At 38.9% G+C, this 18464-nt stretch overlaps 1 protein-coding gene across 1 annotated transcript in view; it reads left to right on the top strand.

The window, feature by feature from the left end:
* The first annotated feature begins 5317 nt into the window (after positions 1–5317).
* The window catches only part of FSIP1 (fibrous sheath interacting protein 1), a 76396-nt gene continuing 63249 nt past the window's right edge, over positions 5318–18464 (top strand). Inside the window, exons 1-2 of the mRNA XM_027083851.1 lie at positions 5318–5510; positions 12865–12997. Of these exons, the coding sequence (XP_026939652.1) occupies positions 12872–12997 (126 nt within the window). The 5' untranslated portion in view covers positions 5318–5510; positions 12865–12871. The remainder of the gene's footprint in view (positions 5511–12864; positions 12998–18464) is intronic.

Raw genomic sequence — 18464 nt, 5'->3', positions numbered from 1 at the left:
CTGGAGCCCGTGCTTTGCCACGGGAGAAGCCCCCGCAATGAGAGACCCGTGCACCGCAACGAGGAGTGGCCCCCACTCGCCACAATTAGGGAAAGCCCACGTGCAGCAACGAAGACCCAACGCAGCTAAAACTAAATAAAATAAATAAATTAAAAAATATTTAAAATAAATAACATCTGAAATGATCCTTATGAACGACAAAATCTGAGAACCCATTTTTAGCAGATTTAGTTAATAGCTTTTAAGTACTAAAGATTGTACTAAAAAAGAACTAAACACATACTAAACTTAAAGTGCATTTTACTGTGAATAAAAGTAGGATTGTGGTTGGGAGTCCGCCTGCCGATGCAGGGAACACGGGTTCGTGCCCCGGTCCGGGAGGATCCCATGTGCCGTGGGGCGGCTGGGCCCGTGAGCCATGGCCGCTGAGCCTGCGCGTCCGGAGCCTGTGCTCCGCAACGGGAGAGGCCACAGCAGTGAGAGGCCCGCGCACTGAAAAAAAAAAAAAAAGTAGGATTACCTGTTCCGGAACTTGCTTTTTGTTCTTTTAAGACTTGATTTACTTCCCTGGTCATGTCTCCTGATTACATGGCAGCACTGTGGCCAAGCAGGACCGGGTGGCACGGGAGGGAGTATAGTTGGGGTAAAAGGGGTATATGAAATAAAACATGGACTTTAAAAATAGCCTGCAGATTTTATAGGACTACAAATGTATGAGAACCTTAGTCACTCAAAGTTACCAATGGTTATTGGATATGAGATACTTATAATATGTACTAAGATATTTTTAAAAATCCACTCTGATTTTTTTGGGATCTAGTTTTCACTTTTCCTATTGGGATGGCTATTTAAAGATGTACCCAAGCACAGTTCAAACAAACAGGATATTTCAGTTCAGTGGTTTCTTGGATCATACCTAAAATCCAAGGAAATTGAGAGGTGCTGAAAGCAGGTTTATAGTTTTGTTTTGAAGAGAAGGCAATCAGCACCATCTAGTGGATACAAATAACCTCTTTTCCCGAATTGAGTCCAGCGAGGAGGTGAACAGAACAAACAGGGTGTGGAACTCGGTTGGAATCCCAGCACCATTTAGTTTCTGAATGAACTCGGAAAAACCACTCAACCTACCATGCTCTGCTTCTCAACTGCAAATCTGGGTAATAACAGTGCCACTTCATAGGATGTTAGGAAGTGACATGGAAAGAGCCACCTAAGGCATGTCCTAAACACTCAGTAATTGTTACTTTTTAATAACTCTAAGCCACAGACTCACGCGAGTTGGGAACTGTCCAGTAGCACACGCTTTTGACTACCCTTCAAAAGAAGTGGCTATTTAATCTAGTTTGTAGAATCTGTGATACGAGGCTTAGTGAGCTTCCTCTCCTAGTACGTTGTTGTATTTGGCTGAAGCTTATGGTGAGAAAAGGGAAATTGGGGCAACAAGGCTGGAATGATAGTTGGAGCCCAGATGGCATACAGCGTGGGCTCTCTCATTCATTCAAACCTGACTCCACTCAGAAGGAGAACGTCAAGAGCAGAGAGAGATTGAAAACAAAAACAAAAACCAACTTTGAAACCAATGCTGCCATATGTCACCAACCTGGAATGCGACCAGGGAAATTTTAGCTTAAAATATCTTGACTCTAGATGAAATCTTTATGAATTATTTTGAAAGGCATAATACTTTCTAGAATATTTTTTTTGGGGGGGGTTGTACACAGCAGTTCAGAAAACACAGCAGAGAAAAATATGGTGCTCTCCAACATATCTGAATGTGAATTGCTTTGAGGGTGTAATTGCAATAGCTGATGTAGAAGAATTTAAGGAACTAAAAACAAAGGCACAATTTATTGTGTACTAACATGCAACAAATACAGTTTATTAAATTTGCCCTCAAGGCACATACAGCCTCTCAGCAGTTTGCAAAACGGAAGCAGCAGAAGGTAAATAAACGAAATGAGAATGACAGAAAATAATTCAAGATGAGGTGAGTTTCATGAAAAATGTAATCAATAGGGACTTAGTCTGGAAAGGTTACAAACAGTAAAGAGACACTAAGTTTCTATTGAACCTGAACTTTCTTTTCACTTGCTTTATATGTATCTTCTGTTGTATAAGCAAGTTTCAAAAAAATGAGAACACCAGTTAATCATGGGCACCTGTCACAGCCCTGACTTCTTAGTTATTTTTTCCCCCTCACATCCCCAAGAAATCTGAAATGTGTTGTTTTCTTAATGAGCATCAGTTTTCGCCAAAAATTAAAATGGAAAGGATGGCCTTTATTCATGGAATATTAGAATTGTGCAGTCATTTGGAGATTACCTAGTCTCTAGCTACTCAAAGAGTAGTCTGTGGACCAGAAGCTTTGACATCACCTGGGAGCCTGTTAGAGTCTTGGGTCCCACCTGACATAGAATCAGCGTTTTAACAAGATCCTCCAGTGATTTATCTGCACATTAAAATTTGAGGAGAGTTTCAGGTTTATTTAATCTTAGATATAGGTCTGGGATCAGTATTTTTTTTTAATCTCCTCAGGTTATCCTAATACAGTAGAGTTTAAGAACTGCAAAACTAGTCAACGTTCATTTTTCAAATGAGGATATTATGGCCCACAAAAGTTTATGAATTTACCCAAGGTCACCCAGCTATTTCGTATCGCAATCCAAACAGTGGCATCTCTCCTCCTTATGAAAAAAATAGAGTCAAGGGAACAGGGTAGGGAGTTCAGAGATGGGAATTATTATTTAATATTGGGTGGTCAGGAAAGACCCACCTGAGGAAGCAGACACCTGAGGGAAGAGAGGAAACAAGCCATGTGGATTGCTGAGGAACTGTGTTCCAGGCAGTGTGTGTGTGTGTGTGTGTGTGTGCATGTGTGTGTTTACTCACACAAGAACAAGGAGTAGTGTTTCCAAATTTCCAACAGATACTAATCTTTGGCATGCAGAAACAAGAAATCAGAACTGCCAGGAGTTCTCCAACTCTTATTTTTATTTTTTGCGGTACGCGGGCCTCTCACTGTTGTGGCCTCTCCCGCTGTGGAGCACAGGCTCCGGACGCACAGGCTCAGTGGCCATGGCTCACGGGCCCAGCCGCTCCACGGCACGTGGGATCTTCCTGGACTGGGGCTCGAACCCATGTCCCCTGTATCGGCAGGCGGACTCTCAACCACTGCGCCACCAGGGAAGCCCCTAAATCTTGTTATTTTTAACATACTTCCAACCTTCTTCATATTCTTTATTCATTACCATGCTATCTGAAGCATTTGTTTAAAAAATAAGGACTATTAAATTTAGAAGTATTTGTAAGAGATGTAGCCTACAGCAAATATTCAAATACTGGAGAACACAGAGAACATTACTGGGCACCATTTGAATAATGTAACATACAAATCTCCAAGCAAGGCCAACAGCCCTTCACAGAATCATGGGTTGGAAATTGCCAATTTAAGGGCTTATTCTGAATAAAAACTTGTTGCTCCTTGGAATATCAGTCATAGAATTTGTGTAAAGTATACAATGAGTATCAACTTACTAATATTTATTTTACTTGCAAGAATGACTCACTGTTAGCAGCAGACTGGGCCGGGGATGCACACTTATAACATGGCACCAGCTCCAAGCAAGATTGACCTATCAGACTGTGATCGCCTCTCTCCCAGGTGCTCCTGTCCTGGTTCCTGGAATGTTGATCTCAACTTCTGACTCAGAGTGTCAGCATTTCCTGCTCTTGCTCTCGACTTATCTTGACATCAGTGGATTTCTTCAGTTACATCTCTATGTTGATTGCTATGGTTTAACTTTCACAGGAGAATCAGAATACTTTCTCCAATTTCCCTGATTTCTTAACTGATTTTTTTTTTCTAAATTTGGAAAAACATGTACATTTCCTGAGAAATGCTGGGAAGAATTCCTGCGTAGAAACACTTACAAGGAGGACAGTGAGGCTGCAGCAAAGTATGCCAGGGAGAGGGTGGTAGGACTGCAGGTCTGGAAGAAAACGGAGGGTATGGTTATCAAGGACCTGTGGGCATTGTAAGGATTCTGCATGAAATGGGAAGTCATGGAGAGTCCTGAGCAGAGGAGTGGCATTGTTTGACTTAGGTTTTGAAAACATCATTCAGGTTGCTGATTGAAAGTAGTAGGGCCAAGGAAGTCAACAGTTAGGAGATTATTGCAAAAATCTGGGCAAGAGATGATGTCAGTGCAGACCTTAATGGAAGCACGGATGGTGGTGAGAAGTGGTTGGATTCTGGATATATTTTGAATGTAAAGCTGATAGGATTTATAATAAGCTGATTGTAAAGTGTGACAAGAAGAGGAATTGAGGATGACTTCAAGGTTTTGGCCTGAGACTGGCAGGCAGGATGCAGTTACCATTTACTGAGATGGATAAGAAGGAGGGGTGGAGGGGGGACTGTGGAGAAGTTTGTTTTTTTACATCTTAAGTTTAAGGTGCTTCTTACATTGAAGTGGAGATGTCTAAGTGAAGATGTCACATAGTCAGTTAGATAAAAGAGTGTGGAGTTCTGAGCTGGAGATAGAAAGGCAGGATTTAGCAGTATATGGATGGCATTTACAGCTAGGTTTTTACACCCACCACTGACCGAGATTGTAGCTGTGGTTCTTTGAGCAACTCACTTAACCTTTGTCTATTTGCTCTGCTGAAAAACACTTAAAGAATACACATCTTACCACCTAAAACAATAAGGCTACAGGGTCCATGTACGTGAAAATGCCTTGCAAACTGTAAGGTTCTGTTCAAACTGGAAGAAGCAGACAGTTGATGGTACTGGGGATGAAGAAAGTCAATTCAGGGACCCAGGGAAATAGTCTTCACGTGCTGAGAATTACAAAAACCACAAAAGAAAGAAAGCGCAAATAGCAATTATTACCTTTTTTGGACTGTAGGCCAATCTGGGCAAAACTACTATTTTTTTATTTACATGGCACCCAACATTTACTAAGAACTTCACATAACATTATGTTTTGAGCTGCACAACAGTGTTGTGAGGAAGCAATTGTTATCACCCCATTTTACAGAGGAGGAAACTGAGTTCAGAGAGGATTAGCGGACCTGCAGGGCATCGTATTAATAGTGAAGGACAGAGCCATACAAGCATCCAGACATCCTCTTTCCAAGTTCAACCTAAATACGAACAAACCATTCCACACTCTCCACCATCCGCCGGGAAGGCGGAGGAGACAGCAGGGATGCCCGAGGTCTCCGGTTTCCGACAGTGCTGGGTCCTCTGCCGCTCCTGGGCCCCCACGTCTCGTTTCTGGATGGTATAGCCCTTTTCCCCTATCGCGAGACTGGGAGCGTCGTGCTTCTGGTTGCCAAGGGAACGGCGTTCTGGGAGGCAGGAGGGCTTCTGACCCGCGGCTTCTTCCACCTCCAGAGAAGCTGCGGTGGCGGGAAAGACCCCTCCCCTTTGGGGGACAGTGGGTGACGCTGAGAGTGTCAATGCTCTGACGACTGGACACTAGCCCCCAGTTGCCGTCCAGAAGGTGAGGGACCGCACAGGTTAGGAGCGAACTCTATCGCCGCGCGACAAGCCAATGAGAGGGCGGGGCGGAGTCGTGTCAGGGTGCTGGGCCCGGAGAGGGGGCAGGGCCAATAAGAGGGCGGCGGGCTCAAGCTGGGCGGCGGGCTCAAGCAGGGCGGCGGGCTCAGCGGAGGCTGGCCAGGCCTGGGAGAGACACGCCGGTCTGACACCGGAGAGGCTTCCGTCTCCTTGAAGGCTGTGTGTCGCCAGGATTTCCTGGACACAGCGGTAAACGTTCCTGACCGTAAGACCAAGTACCAAGGACTCTCACTGCCCTTCTAGCCCCTAAGATCTAGAATTTGTATTACAAATTAATCACCCGCCATTTAAGTGACAAAGGATGCAAATAGGCATTTCACAGAAAAAATAAAAGGTGGGCAGTAAACATTTGACTAGAGACTCAACTTCTCTCATAATTAAAGAAATGTAGATCACACTCACAGATACCTTTTGACACTTCTCAGATTGACGAAGATGAAAAGCTTTGACATAAGCAGATTGGCCTGGGTGGGGAAGCAGGCACTTTCATCTCAGCGTACCCTGTTGTTAGTAATATAGTTTGGTACAACCTTTTTGGAGGACAGTTGGCAGACTACCAAAATTTGAAAGATAGTGTTCTTTGACTCAGCAATTAAAAAAAAATTTTATTGAAATACAGTTGATTTACAGTGTTGTGTTAATTTCTTCTGCACGGCAGAGTGACTCAGTTATACGTATATATATTCTTTTCTGTATTCTTTTCCATTATGGTTTGTCACAGGATATCGAATATAGTTCCCTGTGCTATACAGTAGGACATTGTTGCTTATCCATCCTATGTATAATAGTTTGCCTCTGTTAATGCCGAACTCCCATTCCTTTCCTCCCCTATCTCCCCTTCCCATTTGGTAACTGCAAGTCTGTTCTTTATGTCTGTGAGTCTCTTTCTGTTTTGTAGATATGTTCTTTTGTGTTGTATTTTAGATTCCACATGTAGGTGATATATGGTCTTTCTCTTTCTGACTTCGCTTAGTAAGATAATTTCTGGGTCTATCCATGTTGCTGCAAATGGCATTATTTCATTCTTTTTAATGGCTGAGTAGTATTCCATTGTATATATGTACCACATCTTCTTTATCCATTCATCTAGGTTGTTTCCATATCTTGGCTATTGTAAATAGTGCTGCTATGAACATAGAGGTGCATGTATCTTTTTGAATTATAGTTTTGTCTGGGTATATGCCCAGCAGTGGGATTGCTGGATCATATGGCAACTCTATTTTTTTTCACTTAGAAATTCTAATTTATCTTCTGGGCATATAAACATAACTAAGCAAAGATTTGTACAAAGAGGTTAACTTAAAATTGAGGTATTCTATACATACAGTAAAATTTACCCTTTTAATATTACAGTTCTATGAGCTTTGACAAATGCATACAGTTACGTAATTACCATCACAATCAGGATACAGAACAGTTGCATCATTCCCCCTGAAATCCCCTAGTACTGTTTTTGTAGTTAACCCTTCCCTACCCCCAGCCCTGGTAACGGTCATCAGTTTCCTGTCCCTATAGTTTTGTCTTCTAGAAGTCATATAATTGGAAACAAATACTATGGAGCCTTTTGAATCTGACTTCTCTCAACTTAGCATTATGCAGTTGAGATTTGTCTATGTTTTGTATCAGTAATTTGTTCCCTTATATTGCTGAGTAACATTCCATTGTATAGATGTACCACAGTTGCTTATCCATTGTCTAGTTGAGAGACATTTGGATTGTTCCCAGTTTTTGGCAGTTATTAATGTAGATGCTATATGTACAGGTTTTTGTGTGAATATAAATGTTCATTTCTTGGGTGAATATCCAGGAGTGAGATTATGGACTCATATGGTAAGTGTATGTTTACATTGTAAGAAGGTGCCAGGCAGTTTTGCAACACGGCTGTCCCATTTTGCATTCTCATCAGCAATATATGAAAGTTCCAGTTGCTCCAACTTTGTCAGCACTTGGTACTGTTAGTTTTAAAAAAAAATAATTTTCACATTTGAATGTGTAGCAGTATCTCATTGTGGTTTTAAATTTCTCCAATGACTAATGATGTTGAACATCTTCTGGTGCTAGTTTGCCATCCATACATCTTTGGTGATGAGTCTGCTCAAATCTTTCTTATTATTGAGTCTTGATACTTCTTTATATATTCGGGATGTAAGTCCTTTGTCAGCTGTGCGTTTTGCAAATATTTTCTCCCAATATTTGGTCTGTGTTTTCCTTTTCAACTGTGTCCTTTGAAGAGTGGAAGTTTTAAATTTTGATGCATTCCAATTTATCAGTATTTTCTTTTATGAATCATACTTTTGATGTTGTATCTAAGACATCTTTGCTAGCCCACAATCACACATATTTTATAGAAATTTTATAGTTTTAATTTTCTATTTTAGGCCTATGATCAATTTTGACTAAATTTTTGTATTGTTTTTTAATAACAAATCTTCTATATACAACCTAAGTGAGCTGAATAAAAAAATGCTACATCTATGCAATGAAATACTATGCCATCATTTGAAAGCATGACGTGTATCTGTATGTGATGGTATAGAAAAATCTTTGAAATACACTAAGTGTAAAAAAGCAAGTTGCGAAGCACCATGCCATTTGTGTGTGTTTGTGTTGGGGAGGAGTAGGGAGGTAAAGGATAGAAAGTTTGCATATGCCTAAAAAAGCGAGACTTACAAAAATCTTTCTTGGGGTGAGGGTAATTTTGACTTGAAAAACTTTTACATTCTTCTGTATTATTTGATTTTTTATCCCTCTCAAAGGCAAGTATTTCTTACATAATAAACAAGTACAGAAAGTAAAAAAAAACTACCATAAGTAATTTTTAGATATTAAAATCATGAAAATAAGTGTAATTCTACTTTTTAAAAAGGCTGGCTCTTTGTTATTACTAAACAGGAGGATTTATTTTCTTTTGATTCTTCCATTTATCTAAAAACATCAGATTACAGCAGCTACGTGTCCCCATTTTTTTTCAGATCACGTGATACTTTAATCATTGAACAAACAGACAATAGCAGTTATACAATTGACATGTCGTGATCCAGCATCAAGGTCATAAACCATATTGCCGATATGAACTCCAGAATACAATTACACTGTTATCCCTAGTAAAACTTGTTCCGTTGATCAGTGTTTTAGAAGAACAGGTGATAAAGCATTTTGACTAGCTGGTCTAAATTTTAATCACTCAGAGGTGTTTTTTTGTTTGTTTGTTTGTTTGGTACGTGGGCCTCTCACTGTTGTGGCCTCTCCCGTTGTGGAGCACAGGCTCCGGACGTGTAGGCTCAGCGGCCATGGCTCACGGGCCCAGCCGCTCCGCGGCATGTGGGATCCTCCCGGACCGGGGCACAAACCCGTGTCCCCTGCATCGGCAGGCGGACTCTCAACCACTGTGCCACCAGGGAAGCCCTCAGAGGTGGTTTTATTCTCCAGAAAAATAAATGGCGCACGGGCTCAAGGCGCACTGGCTTCAGTAGTTGTGGCTTGCAGGCTCAGTAATTGTGGCCCACTGGCTTAGTTGTTCCGTGCCACGTGGGATCTTCCTGGACCGCGGATCGCACCCGTGTCCCCTGCCTTGGCAGGCGAATTCTTAACCACTGCATCACCAGGGAAGTCCCAGGATCGCAGTCTCCCTTTTAATGTACCTTAAGCCCAAAGAATCCATGGAAAATTGTTACAGAAAATAAGACAATAAAATATTGTAAGGACTATAACAGAAGCATATAGTACACAGTTCATATAGACACATCCCAAGCAGTTACCAAGTATATTAAAAGGGAGGCTGCAATTTTAAAAGAATAAGATAAATTATACCCACAAGGGGCTTCCCTGGTGGTGCAGTGGTTGAGAGTCCGCCTGCCAATACAGCGGACACGGGTTCGTACCCCGGTCCGGGAAGATCCCATGTGCCACGGAGCGGCTGGGCCCGTGAGCCATGGCCACTAAGCCTGCGCGTCCGGAGCCTGTGCTCCGCAATGGGAGAAGTCACAACAGCGAGAGGCAAAAAAAAAAAAAAAAAAAAAAATTATATCCACAAACTCCCAATCTTTCCTGAAACGTTGCAAACTGAAACCCTATTGTAGGAAGCAGAAGATTCCAGGAGACACTCTGCAAATGAAGGACTCTAAACCCTGTGGTTGGATAAGGAATTCTGGAAGGAAGGTATCCTCACCCACGGAGAGCAGGTTCCTATACTTCTCTAACATCACATCCCTGTACTCCATTTTGGTTTTAAACCATTCATGGTGGTTGCATTTCTCTGAAAAGGTTTAAATTAATCTTGCTTGAAATGAATGTTATGAAAAGCTGGTATGTTTTAGTAGTGATTTGTTAGAATTTAGAATCTGGTCATATATCCATGTATTTAATGGAATATCAAGAAGTAAATAATATTCTATTTTAGAAGTATCTGTAATGTAATAAGAAAATGTTTATCGTGTAATGTTAAGTGAGAAATATATGAATCCAATTTTGTTGAAAAGACATAAAAAGCAAAAATGGAAAGGAAATGTGCCAGCAATGTTTAGCTCAGGGTGGAGAATATTGGGTGATTTTTATTTATTTTTGAGTATACTTTAATATATTCCAGAAAAATTTCTTCAGTAAATAAATTCTTTAATTATGAATTTAAGATTAATAGAAAACCAGAAAATACAGATAAGCAAAAGGTGAAAAAAGATACAAGAACATCCATGAACCTACCAACCCAGAATCTACCACTGTTACTTCTTTGACTTGTGATCATCTTTCAGGTTCCTCTCTGTATATTTCTTTAATTAGAGAAATTGGACTTGTTTTTTTAAACAAGGTGTTGACTTCCTTCCTCCTTCTTTCCTTCCTTGTCTATGCCCCAGCCAGTTTTCTATTGGAATGTTTCTTTCCCTTGTTGATTGGTAAGAGCTCTTTAAATGTGTAAATGTATTAACCTTTTGTATATTATCTGTATTGCATATATTTTCTCCATTTTCTCATGTACCTTTTAATTTAATTTAGAGTTCCTTTTTTGGTTTGATACTCAAGAACATTAAATATTATGTAATCAAATCTGTTAGTTTCGTCCTGTTTGACTTATGCTCTGATATGCTGCTTAGTAAGTCATTAACCTCATTATTATATAAATTAGCTCTATGTTTCCTTCCAGTCCCCTGAAGATTCCATATTTTTATTTATTATTAATTTTTTTTACTTTTATTAAAGTAATATAGTAAAATATGTCAAACTGTACTGTAACATTTACAATAAAAAAAGCAGTCTCTAGTCACATCCTTCAGGGGCAAATATCTTGAACTTATTTAACTATTGTGCTTATTTAACTACTGTTTGGCTTTATCAATTTTTGGATATTCTCTTTGATTTCCTATTAGGACAGATTAGATTTTTTATACTACCTTTTCTTTTACATACTCCTCCTCACGTACACTCAATGTAATTAAGGCACAGTGTTCGGTTAAATTCAGTACTTATATAAGTATTATCATTTGATTGTTTGTTTTCTTGTACAATGCTTTATTTTTCTTGTGGAATTTCTCTCTGGCTATTGAGATTTCTTCTCAAATACTCAAAAACATCTTTAAGTTCCTAATTCAGTATCCTTTATCCATACTTTATTCTACATGGCCAAATTCATAAGATTGTTAGTTACAACCCTACCCATCCTGGAAACTATTTTATTTATTATTTTCATGAGCAAACATAATAGAACAGACCTATTTCTAAAACTAATCTAAAGATTTTTGGAGCCTTTTAGTTGATCCATGCCATTGGTGGTTCCCTGTGCCTCTCCCTTTATTGACATGTATTATACTGGCTCTGCACAGGCTTCCATCTCATTGCTCCCTCTGTTAGCCACAATAAGTCTCCCCTGACAGGCTGTTTAGGGCATTACAAGACATTTGGCCTTTCAGTGACTTAAGCTTTTTGATGGTGACGTGACGGGCCAGGGCGATCCGTCATCCCACAATAATAATGTCAGTGCCTTCCTGAGTGAGCCAAAAACCCTTTTGCAGAGTTTGAGTAATGTTGAGATCACTGCCTTTTTCATTTACTGAGATGGAAAGAGTTGACCTACTGTCCTTTAAGCCTCAGCTTTGGCACACTGAATGGTTGGAGGGTAAATCATATTACTGCTCTGGGTGCCTTGGAGGAGCATGGGGTTGTTCGTGATTGAGCTTCCTCCTGTGTCCAAAGCTTCCTTGGACTCTGCCTCAGCTGTTCCAAAAAAGAAAGAAAGATGAGTCATTTTTTAGGGTAAGAAATGGACATTGTTACACTTGCTGGGCCAGAGGCAATTGCCTTTCTTCATTCTGTTATGAGAGAAATGGTTTAATTTATAATTGATAGGAATTTAGGAAAGGATTTGTTGGAAGATATCCATTCACATTTAAAGCTAAGTATTGAGAAGTCAAACTATGAAATTCTCTCTCTTTCTTCCACTTTATTTGGCATGCATGATACCCCGAGCATTACTGAACATATTTGGAATGGTCCTGACCAAGGGCAGTTTGGAAGGAGCAAAGTACCAGCAGTGTCCAAGTTTTCCCACTAGTTTAAACCATCCTGCCTAATATTTCCTGCTTCAGGAAATAGTCCTAGGAATAGAGCAGCCAGACTGGTGAGAGTCTTGTGGATGGTGTCACATGAAAAATAGTTAAAGAGATTCGCAATGTGTATCCGGATAGTGAAAGCCGGTCCTCTGGTAGAGAGAGTAGGTTCAGTTCTCTGTTGTTTCAAGGCAGAAGTAGAATCATGGGTTTTGGAAGGGGAGGGTTGATAGAAGAGTGTGGTCACCTGGAGATAAGTACTCCATGAAAATGCAGTACCAAGGAGGAGAGGAAAAATCAGAGCTGAGAGGGGAGCCCCGGCTGAAGGCTGAGCTAGAATAAGGAAGGTAAAACCCGAAGAAAGTAGAGGCCTTGGCAGATTATTACGATGAAGCATGAATCTTGGCCGAGGGGTGTGGTGCTCCGTAAGTGTCTTCTTAGGCCAAGGCCACAGCAACTGTTTCTCTTGGAGGCACAGAAGGCCATTGAGATGGTGTTCACGTCTGCATTCTTTTTTAGCCACTTTCAGAATCTGACATCCTGGCAGCATGTTTTTTCCACCTATGGTGACATAAGATGTAATGATCCATGGACACAGACATCTTTTGATGGAATTAGGGTACTGTGACTTTGGTAGTGACATAATCCTTATAACAAAGGCTCTGAGTTCACTGCCTATTAACGCTGATGAAACATTTAAACATACAAGTCATAACTTGCTTGAAATTTTGTTTGTTTCAGGAGATCAATGGATATTATAAAGGGAAACTTAGATGGAATTTCAAAACCAGCCTCAAATTCAAGAACACGTCATGGGAGCAGAGGTTCAAATGCTTCTTTGGAGGTGCTCTCACCGGAACCAGCATCCTTCAAGGTACTATGCTGTTTAGAAGTGACATAAACTACTTCTTCTGATCTCTAGCAATTGATAAACCAAGGCTGTTGTTAACATCCCATTCTAAGGTTCATCTTTAAAGGGTGTGTTCTGGGAGCACTCATAGATTTCTTGGATTTTACTTTAGATCATTTAATGTGAAAATACTGTTTCCTTCTTTACCTTCTCCTCTTTTTTCTTGGGGGGGAGTTATGGCTTATTTTTTCACGATTGTATTTTGTTAATCCTCATTTATTAACTTTTCTTCTTTCATAAGAAAGCTTTGTATTCCAACATCTACTATGCCACCATTGACTCTTATTATGAAAAAGATTCAGTAATTTAAAAAATAGAGTTTGGATAAAAACCACATGTTATATGTTTAGTAGGTACATTACCTGGTCTCTTTTTCTTTTCTTAAAATATCTAAGCTTGACGTTTTTTAAAGAATCTGTTTTTCCCTCTGTGATGGGGGATAATTTATTTTAAGGTTGTGGGAAACAAAAATTTTGAAATTTATGGTGAAAAATTTTCTTGCAAGTCTGTGAAGCCTTTCTCACTTATTCTTTTGACTTATGCACTAGACTCTGCATTATGAAACTCTTAGAGTTTTTCTCTATCATGATTTAATGCTGGAAATAGAAAGCCTTCTAGACATTTCCAGCAGAAAGGGATTGAATACAAGAAATTCAGTTCCTCAAAAATCAATGGAAGGCCAGTGAAACCATGCGAGGGGATGTCCCTTGGATTATTGGTTCCCAGGTCACACCACCATATCCAAAATCCAGAGATCTGAAAGCTGCTGCTTTTCTGTTGCTGCTTCTGACACTGCTACACATCCCTCAGAACCACAAAACTGGTGACTAGACGTGCAGAGATGACTGCCTTTGATATTTCTTGTCAATTTCGTATCAGGACCTTAGGAAGATGGCTTCTACCTCATTTCTGTGGTGAAACTTTTGTGCAGATGTACCTATTTGGATGAAACTAATATGTATCCAGAACCCAACCTGCAAGCAGCTTTGTAAAATACAGTTTCTGTTTTGTTTCATCTAATCCTGCATCATTACTATACTGTGTGTTAAATCTTGTAGCATTGTAATAATTCTTAATATCTGGTGGGATGGGTCTTCCCATCATATTCTTTTCTAGGACTGTCCTAGCTATTCTTGGCTTTTTGTTGTTTTTATATTTCAGAACACTTCAAGTCTTGTGAAAAATACTGTTGGGGTTTTGATTAAAATTGCTTTGAATTTATAGATTAATTTGGAGAGAATTTCTAACTTTATGATATTAAATCTTCCCATATATTAACATTGTATCTCATTGACTTCTTTGCTTCTAATTTAAAAATTTTACATACTGTAAAATTCACTCTTTTCTGGTGTATAGTTCTGAGTTTGGCAAATGTGTAGAGTGATACTATCACAACCAAGATATAGAACAGTTCCATCATTACCTCTCAATTCCCTCATGCTGCCCCTTTATAAACAATCTCTCCTACTCTTAATCCCTGGAAACTCCTGCTCTGTTCTCTGTCCCAATAGCTTTTCCTTTTCCAGAAGGTTTAATTCCATTCCACATGAATGGAATTAAAAAAAAAATATGTAGCTTTTGCATCTGGCTTTTGTCTGTTGACACAATGCATTTGAGACACATCTGTGTTGTTGCTTGTATCAGTAGTTCAAGCCTTTTTATGGCTAGTACTGTTCCATTGTGTGGGTAAACCACAGGTTGCTTATTCATTCCCCAGTCAGGAACATTTGGGTTGTTTGCAGATTTTGGTGATTATGAATAAGGCTGCTGTAAATATTTGCATACTGATTTTGGGGATGTGGTGGGAAATAGGTTTTTACTTCTCTCGGGTAAATACCTAGGAGTGGGATTTCTGGGTTGTATGGTAAGTGTATGTTTAACTATAAGAAACTGTCAAACTGTTTTCTGTTCCCACCAGAAATGTATGAGAGTTCCAGCTGCTTTGCATCCTCATCAGCAGTTGATATTGTCAGTTTTTTTTTTTAAGCCATTCTAATAGGTATACAGTAGTATTTCATTGTGGTTTTAACTCGAATTTCCTTGGTGACTAATAATGTTAAGTATATTTTTATGTGCTTATTTGTAATCCACATATCTTTTTTGGAAAGTGTATGTTCAAAAAAAATTTTTTTAATTGGGGTATAGTTGTTTTATAATGTTGTGTTAGTTTCTACTGTACAGCGAAGTGGAGTTCCCTGTGCTATACTGCAGGTTCTCATTAGTTACCTATTTTATACATATTAGTGTATATATGTCAATCCCAATCTCCCAGTTGATCCCACCGCCCCCAGCTTCCCCCCTTGGTGTCCATACGTTTGTTCTCTACACCTGTGGCTCTATTTCTGCCCTGCAAACCGGTTCATCTGTACCATTTTTCTAGATTCCACATATATGGGTTAATATACAATATTTGTTTTTCTGACTTACACTCTAAGTTGTGTTTGTTTACTTATTGTTGACTTTTGAGAGTTCTTTATATATTCTAGATAGAGTTTTTTCTCAGATATATGATTTGCAAATACTTTCTCCCAGTCTATAGCTTGACTTTTCATTCTTTTAACTGTCTTTTAAAGAGCATTTAAAATTTTAAGTGCAATTTATCAATTTTTTTTTCTTTTGAGGATTGTGTTTTTTGGTTATATCTAAGAACCCATTGTCTAACACAAATTCCCAAAGATTTTTTCCTGTTTTTTTCTTCTGAAAGTTTTATGTTTTAGATACTTGTGGCCTCTCTTGTTGCCAGTGAGAAGGCTTTTGTAAACCCAATATTCATTCCAGTGTGGGTTGTCTAGTTTAGATATTTCCCTCTGGTTGCTTTATTTTTTTTCCCCTGTGTCTTTGGTATCTACTATTATTCACCTAGGTATGGACTTATTTATCTTTCTGGAGACTAGTACTTCTTCAATATAAGGATTTGTATGTTTCTTTTTTTTTTTTTTTTACTTCTTAGCCATTGTGTTTTCACATGTTTCAAATATTGCCTGCATTTTTTTTTTCTATTTTGTCATCCTCAAAGTGCAGTTAAATGTCTGTTGAACCTTTCTCTTCTATCCTTCATGTCTCTTAAAAAAAATTTTTTTTTAATTCATTTATTTCTCTGTGCTTCATGCTGGGGAATTTTTAACATTTTCTAATTTTGGAATTCTTTCTTATACTATGTCAAATCTGCTCTTTAATCCATCCATTGAATTTTTAAGCTTAATAATGTATTTTTAATTTCTTGAAGTTTGTTTTAGTTTATTTTCAAATCCATCTGTTCTTTGCAATACCTTGATCTTGTGTTTTTGGGGTTCTTTTTTTATACCCATTAAAACTATTTATATGATTATCTTTATCAGCTCTTTAATATCTTAAGTTCTTTTGTTTATTCTGATTCTTGCTTATTATTGGTCATGTATTCATGGCTTTTGACCTTTTAGAATGAAAGTTTTAATTTTGGGAATTTTATGGAGCCTGATAAACTATACCTTCCAGAGCAACTATACCTTCCAGAGCAAGTTTCTGTTTGCTTCTACCAAATGCCTCAGAGATATCACTGGCATGAATCTTTTTTGTGTGTGTGTGCTAATTTTTCATCTTTCAGCATTCCAGAGGATATGAATAACATAAATTGGAATCCAAACCCACATGAAGCATGACCCTGTGGTTGCACATTCTCAGGGAAGACGATTTCCCACTTGGAACCCAGACACATTTTTTGTTTGTATCCTGTGCTTTTGGATAGATGTACTTTTCTAGTCTGCCCTCTCACCAAGGAGGCACCTTTTTGAGGGATCCAGCTTCATGGAGCAGGAGAGGGAAGGTTCCTCTCCATCTTGTCTTGCATGGTCCCAAGGCTTAGTTTCTTAGCTCTGTGTGGGTGTTAAAGCCCAAGCCCATAGCTTTCTGAGGCCAGCACATCCTCATTTGCCTGTCCTTGTTGCTCCTACCCCACCCCCACCAGGGCAGCTGCTTTAAGGATTTACAAGGTTCCTATTTCAGCTTTCACTTTCCTTTTAATTTCTGTTCATTGGCAGTTTCCCCAGGGTTCTTGTGAACTTACCTATGCATTTGTAAGTAGATGGAAGGTTTCAGTTTATTCAGTTTTCCATATAGCCCAAACTGGAATCTAAAAACAATTTTAGATTCTTTAGTCTCAAGCTTTGTGGTTATAAGCCTAAACTCTGGAGTCATGTTCAAAATAGGCTCTGATGACCACATTTTATGTGATTTTGGGCAAACTACTTCAACTCTCTGTGCCAGTTTCCTCATCTGTTCAAAGGTGTAATAATACTATCCACCCCATAGGCATGTTTTGAGGATAAAATGAGATGAAATATCTACAGGTTTTAGAAGTGACTAGCACCTAGTAGGTATTCAGTACATCTTAGCTAATTGACCTCAATTCTTTAACCTAATTGGTTAGTCCTTCCATGTTTTTATTCACAGGATTCAGTGTAAAGTTGGGCACATAGTAGGTATTCACATAATACGTGTTCAACAAATTTAGAACAACAGTTTTACCATTTTATGTAGGTAGGGTAATATACAAAGACCTGACATATTAGGGTAGCAAAAGCATTAGTATTTCTGCTTCCATATTCCTGGGTGATGATTTTTTTTTAAGTAGCAACTTCACAATATTGACACACATGTTTTAAAACATAGATTAATATTACTTCATTCAAGGCTTTTTTAAAAGTGAAATATCAGCAATCACTTCAAGTCGGATTTTATTTGAACCCACTAAGCTATAGGTCAAACTCTAGCATATTTATTAACCAACAGGGACTTTGATACTTAGAGCAAAAGCAAGACTTCCTAAAAGTGATTTGTGATTTGTGATTTGTCTTAATCAAATTCATGGAAAATCAGTAAGTTTCACCTTAGGTTGCAGAAGAAAGCCACAGGTATGCTGCAGGTTGACTGCTGACTGCAAATGATTCAATGTCTATAAAACCTTTTACATTGTCTAAATAATAAATAAATCCTGGTATTTTGATTAATTTTATTGCTCATTTGTCTTTTATTAATTTCTTACCCCAAATTTCTGTATAGCAGAAAGTGAGTTTAAAATGCTAGAGTTTTAATGAAATTTCTGTAGTAATGGTATATTTCTCATTCTAAGAATTTTGGTTTATTTTTACTTCTGAATATTTTTCTTGAATGAGCCAATAGTTGGAATTGGTGTAAAAATCTCATGGCTTTCAGGTAGGGATCTAATTGCTAGGAAGGGTTTTTATAGGCTATTTACCTTTCCTGGACTAACATGGAGGTATGAAGTGGGGGACACAGAGCAATGAAAAATGGAGATTGAATGTGGCTTTGAGAATGAAGAAGAAAGAAAAATCATACACTTAGGCCACAGGGTAGAAGATCAGGAGGGCTGGGAATAGAGAGGCCAGTGGGCAACGGGATGGGGGAGATGGTTGGTGCTAGTGGGGTGGGGAAC

The sequence above is a fragment of the Aethalodelphis obliquidens genome, unplaced genomic scaffold, assembly GCF_003676395.1.
Source record: "Aethalodelphis obliquidens isolate GAN/ISIS:26980383/991018 unplaced genomic scaffold, ASM367639v1 scaffold51, whole genome shotgun sequence".
Lineage (NCBI taxonomy): Eukaryota > Metazoa > Chordata > Mammalia > Artiodactyla > Delphinidae > Aethalodelphis > Aethalodelphis obliquidens.
Note: the sequence above shows the minus strand (reverse complement) of the source record. Positions and strands in the feature narration are given on the sequence as shown.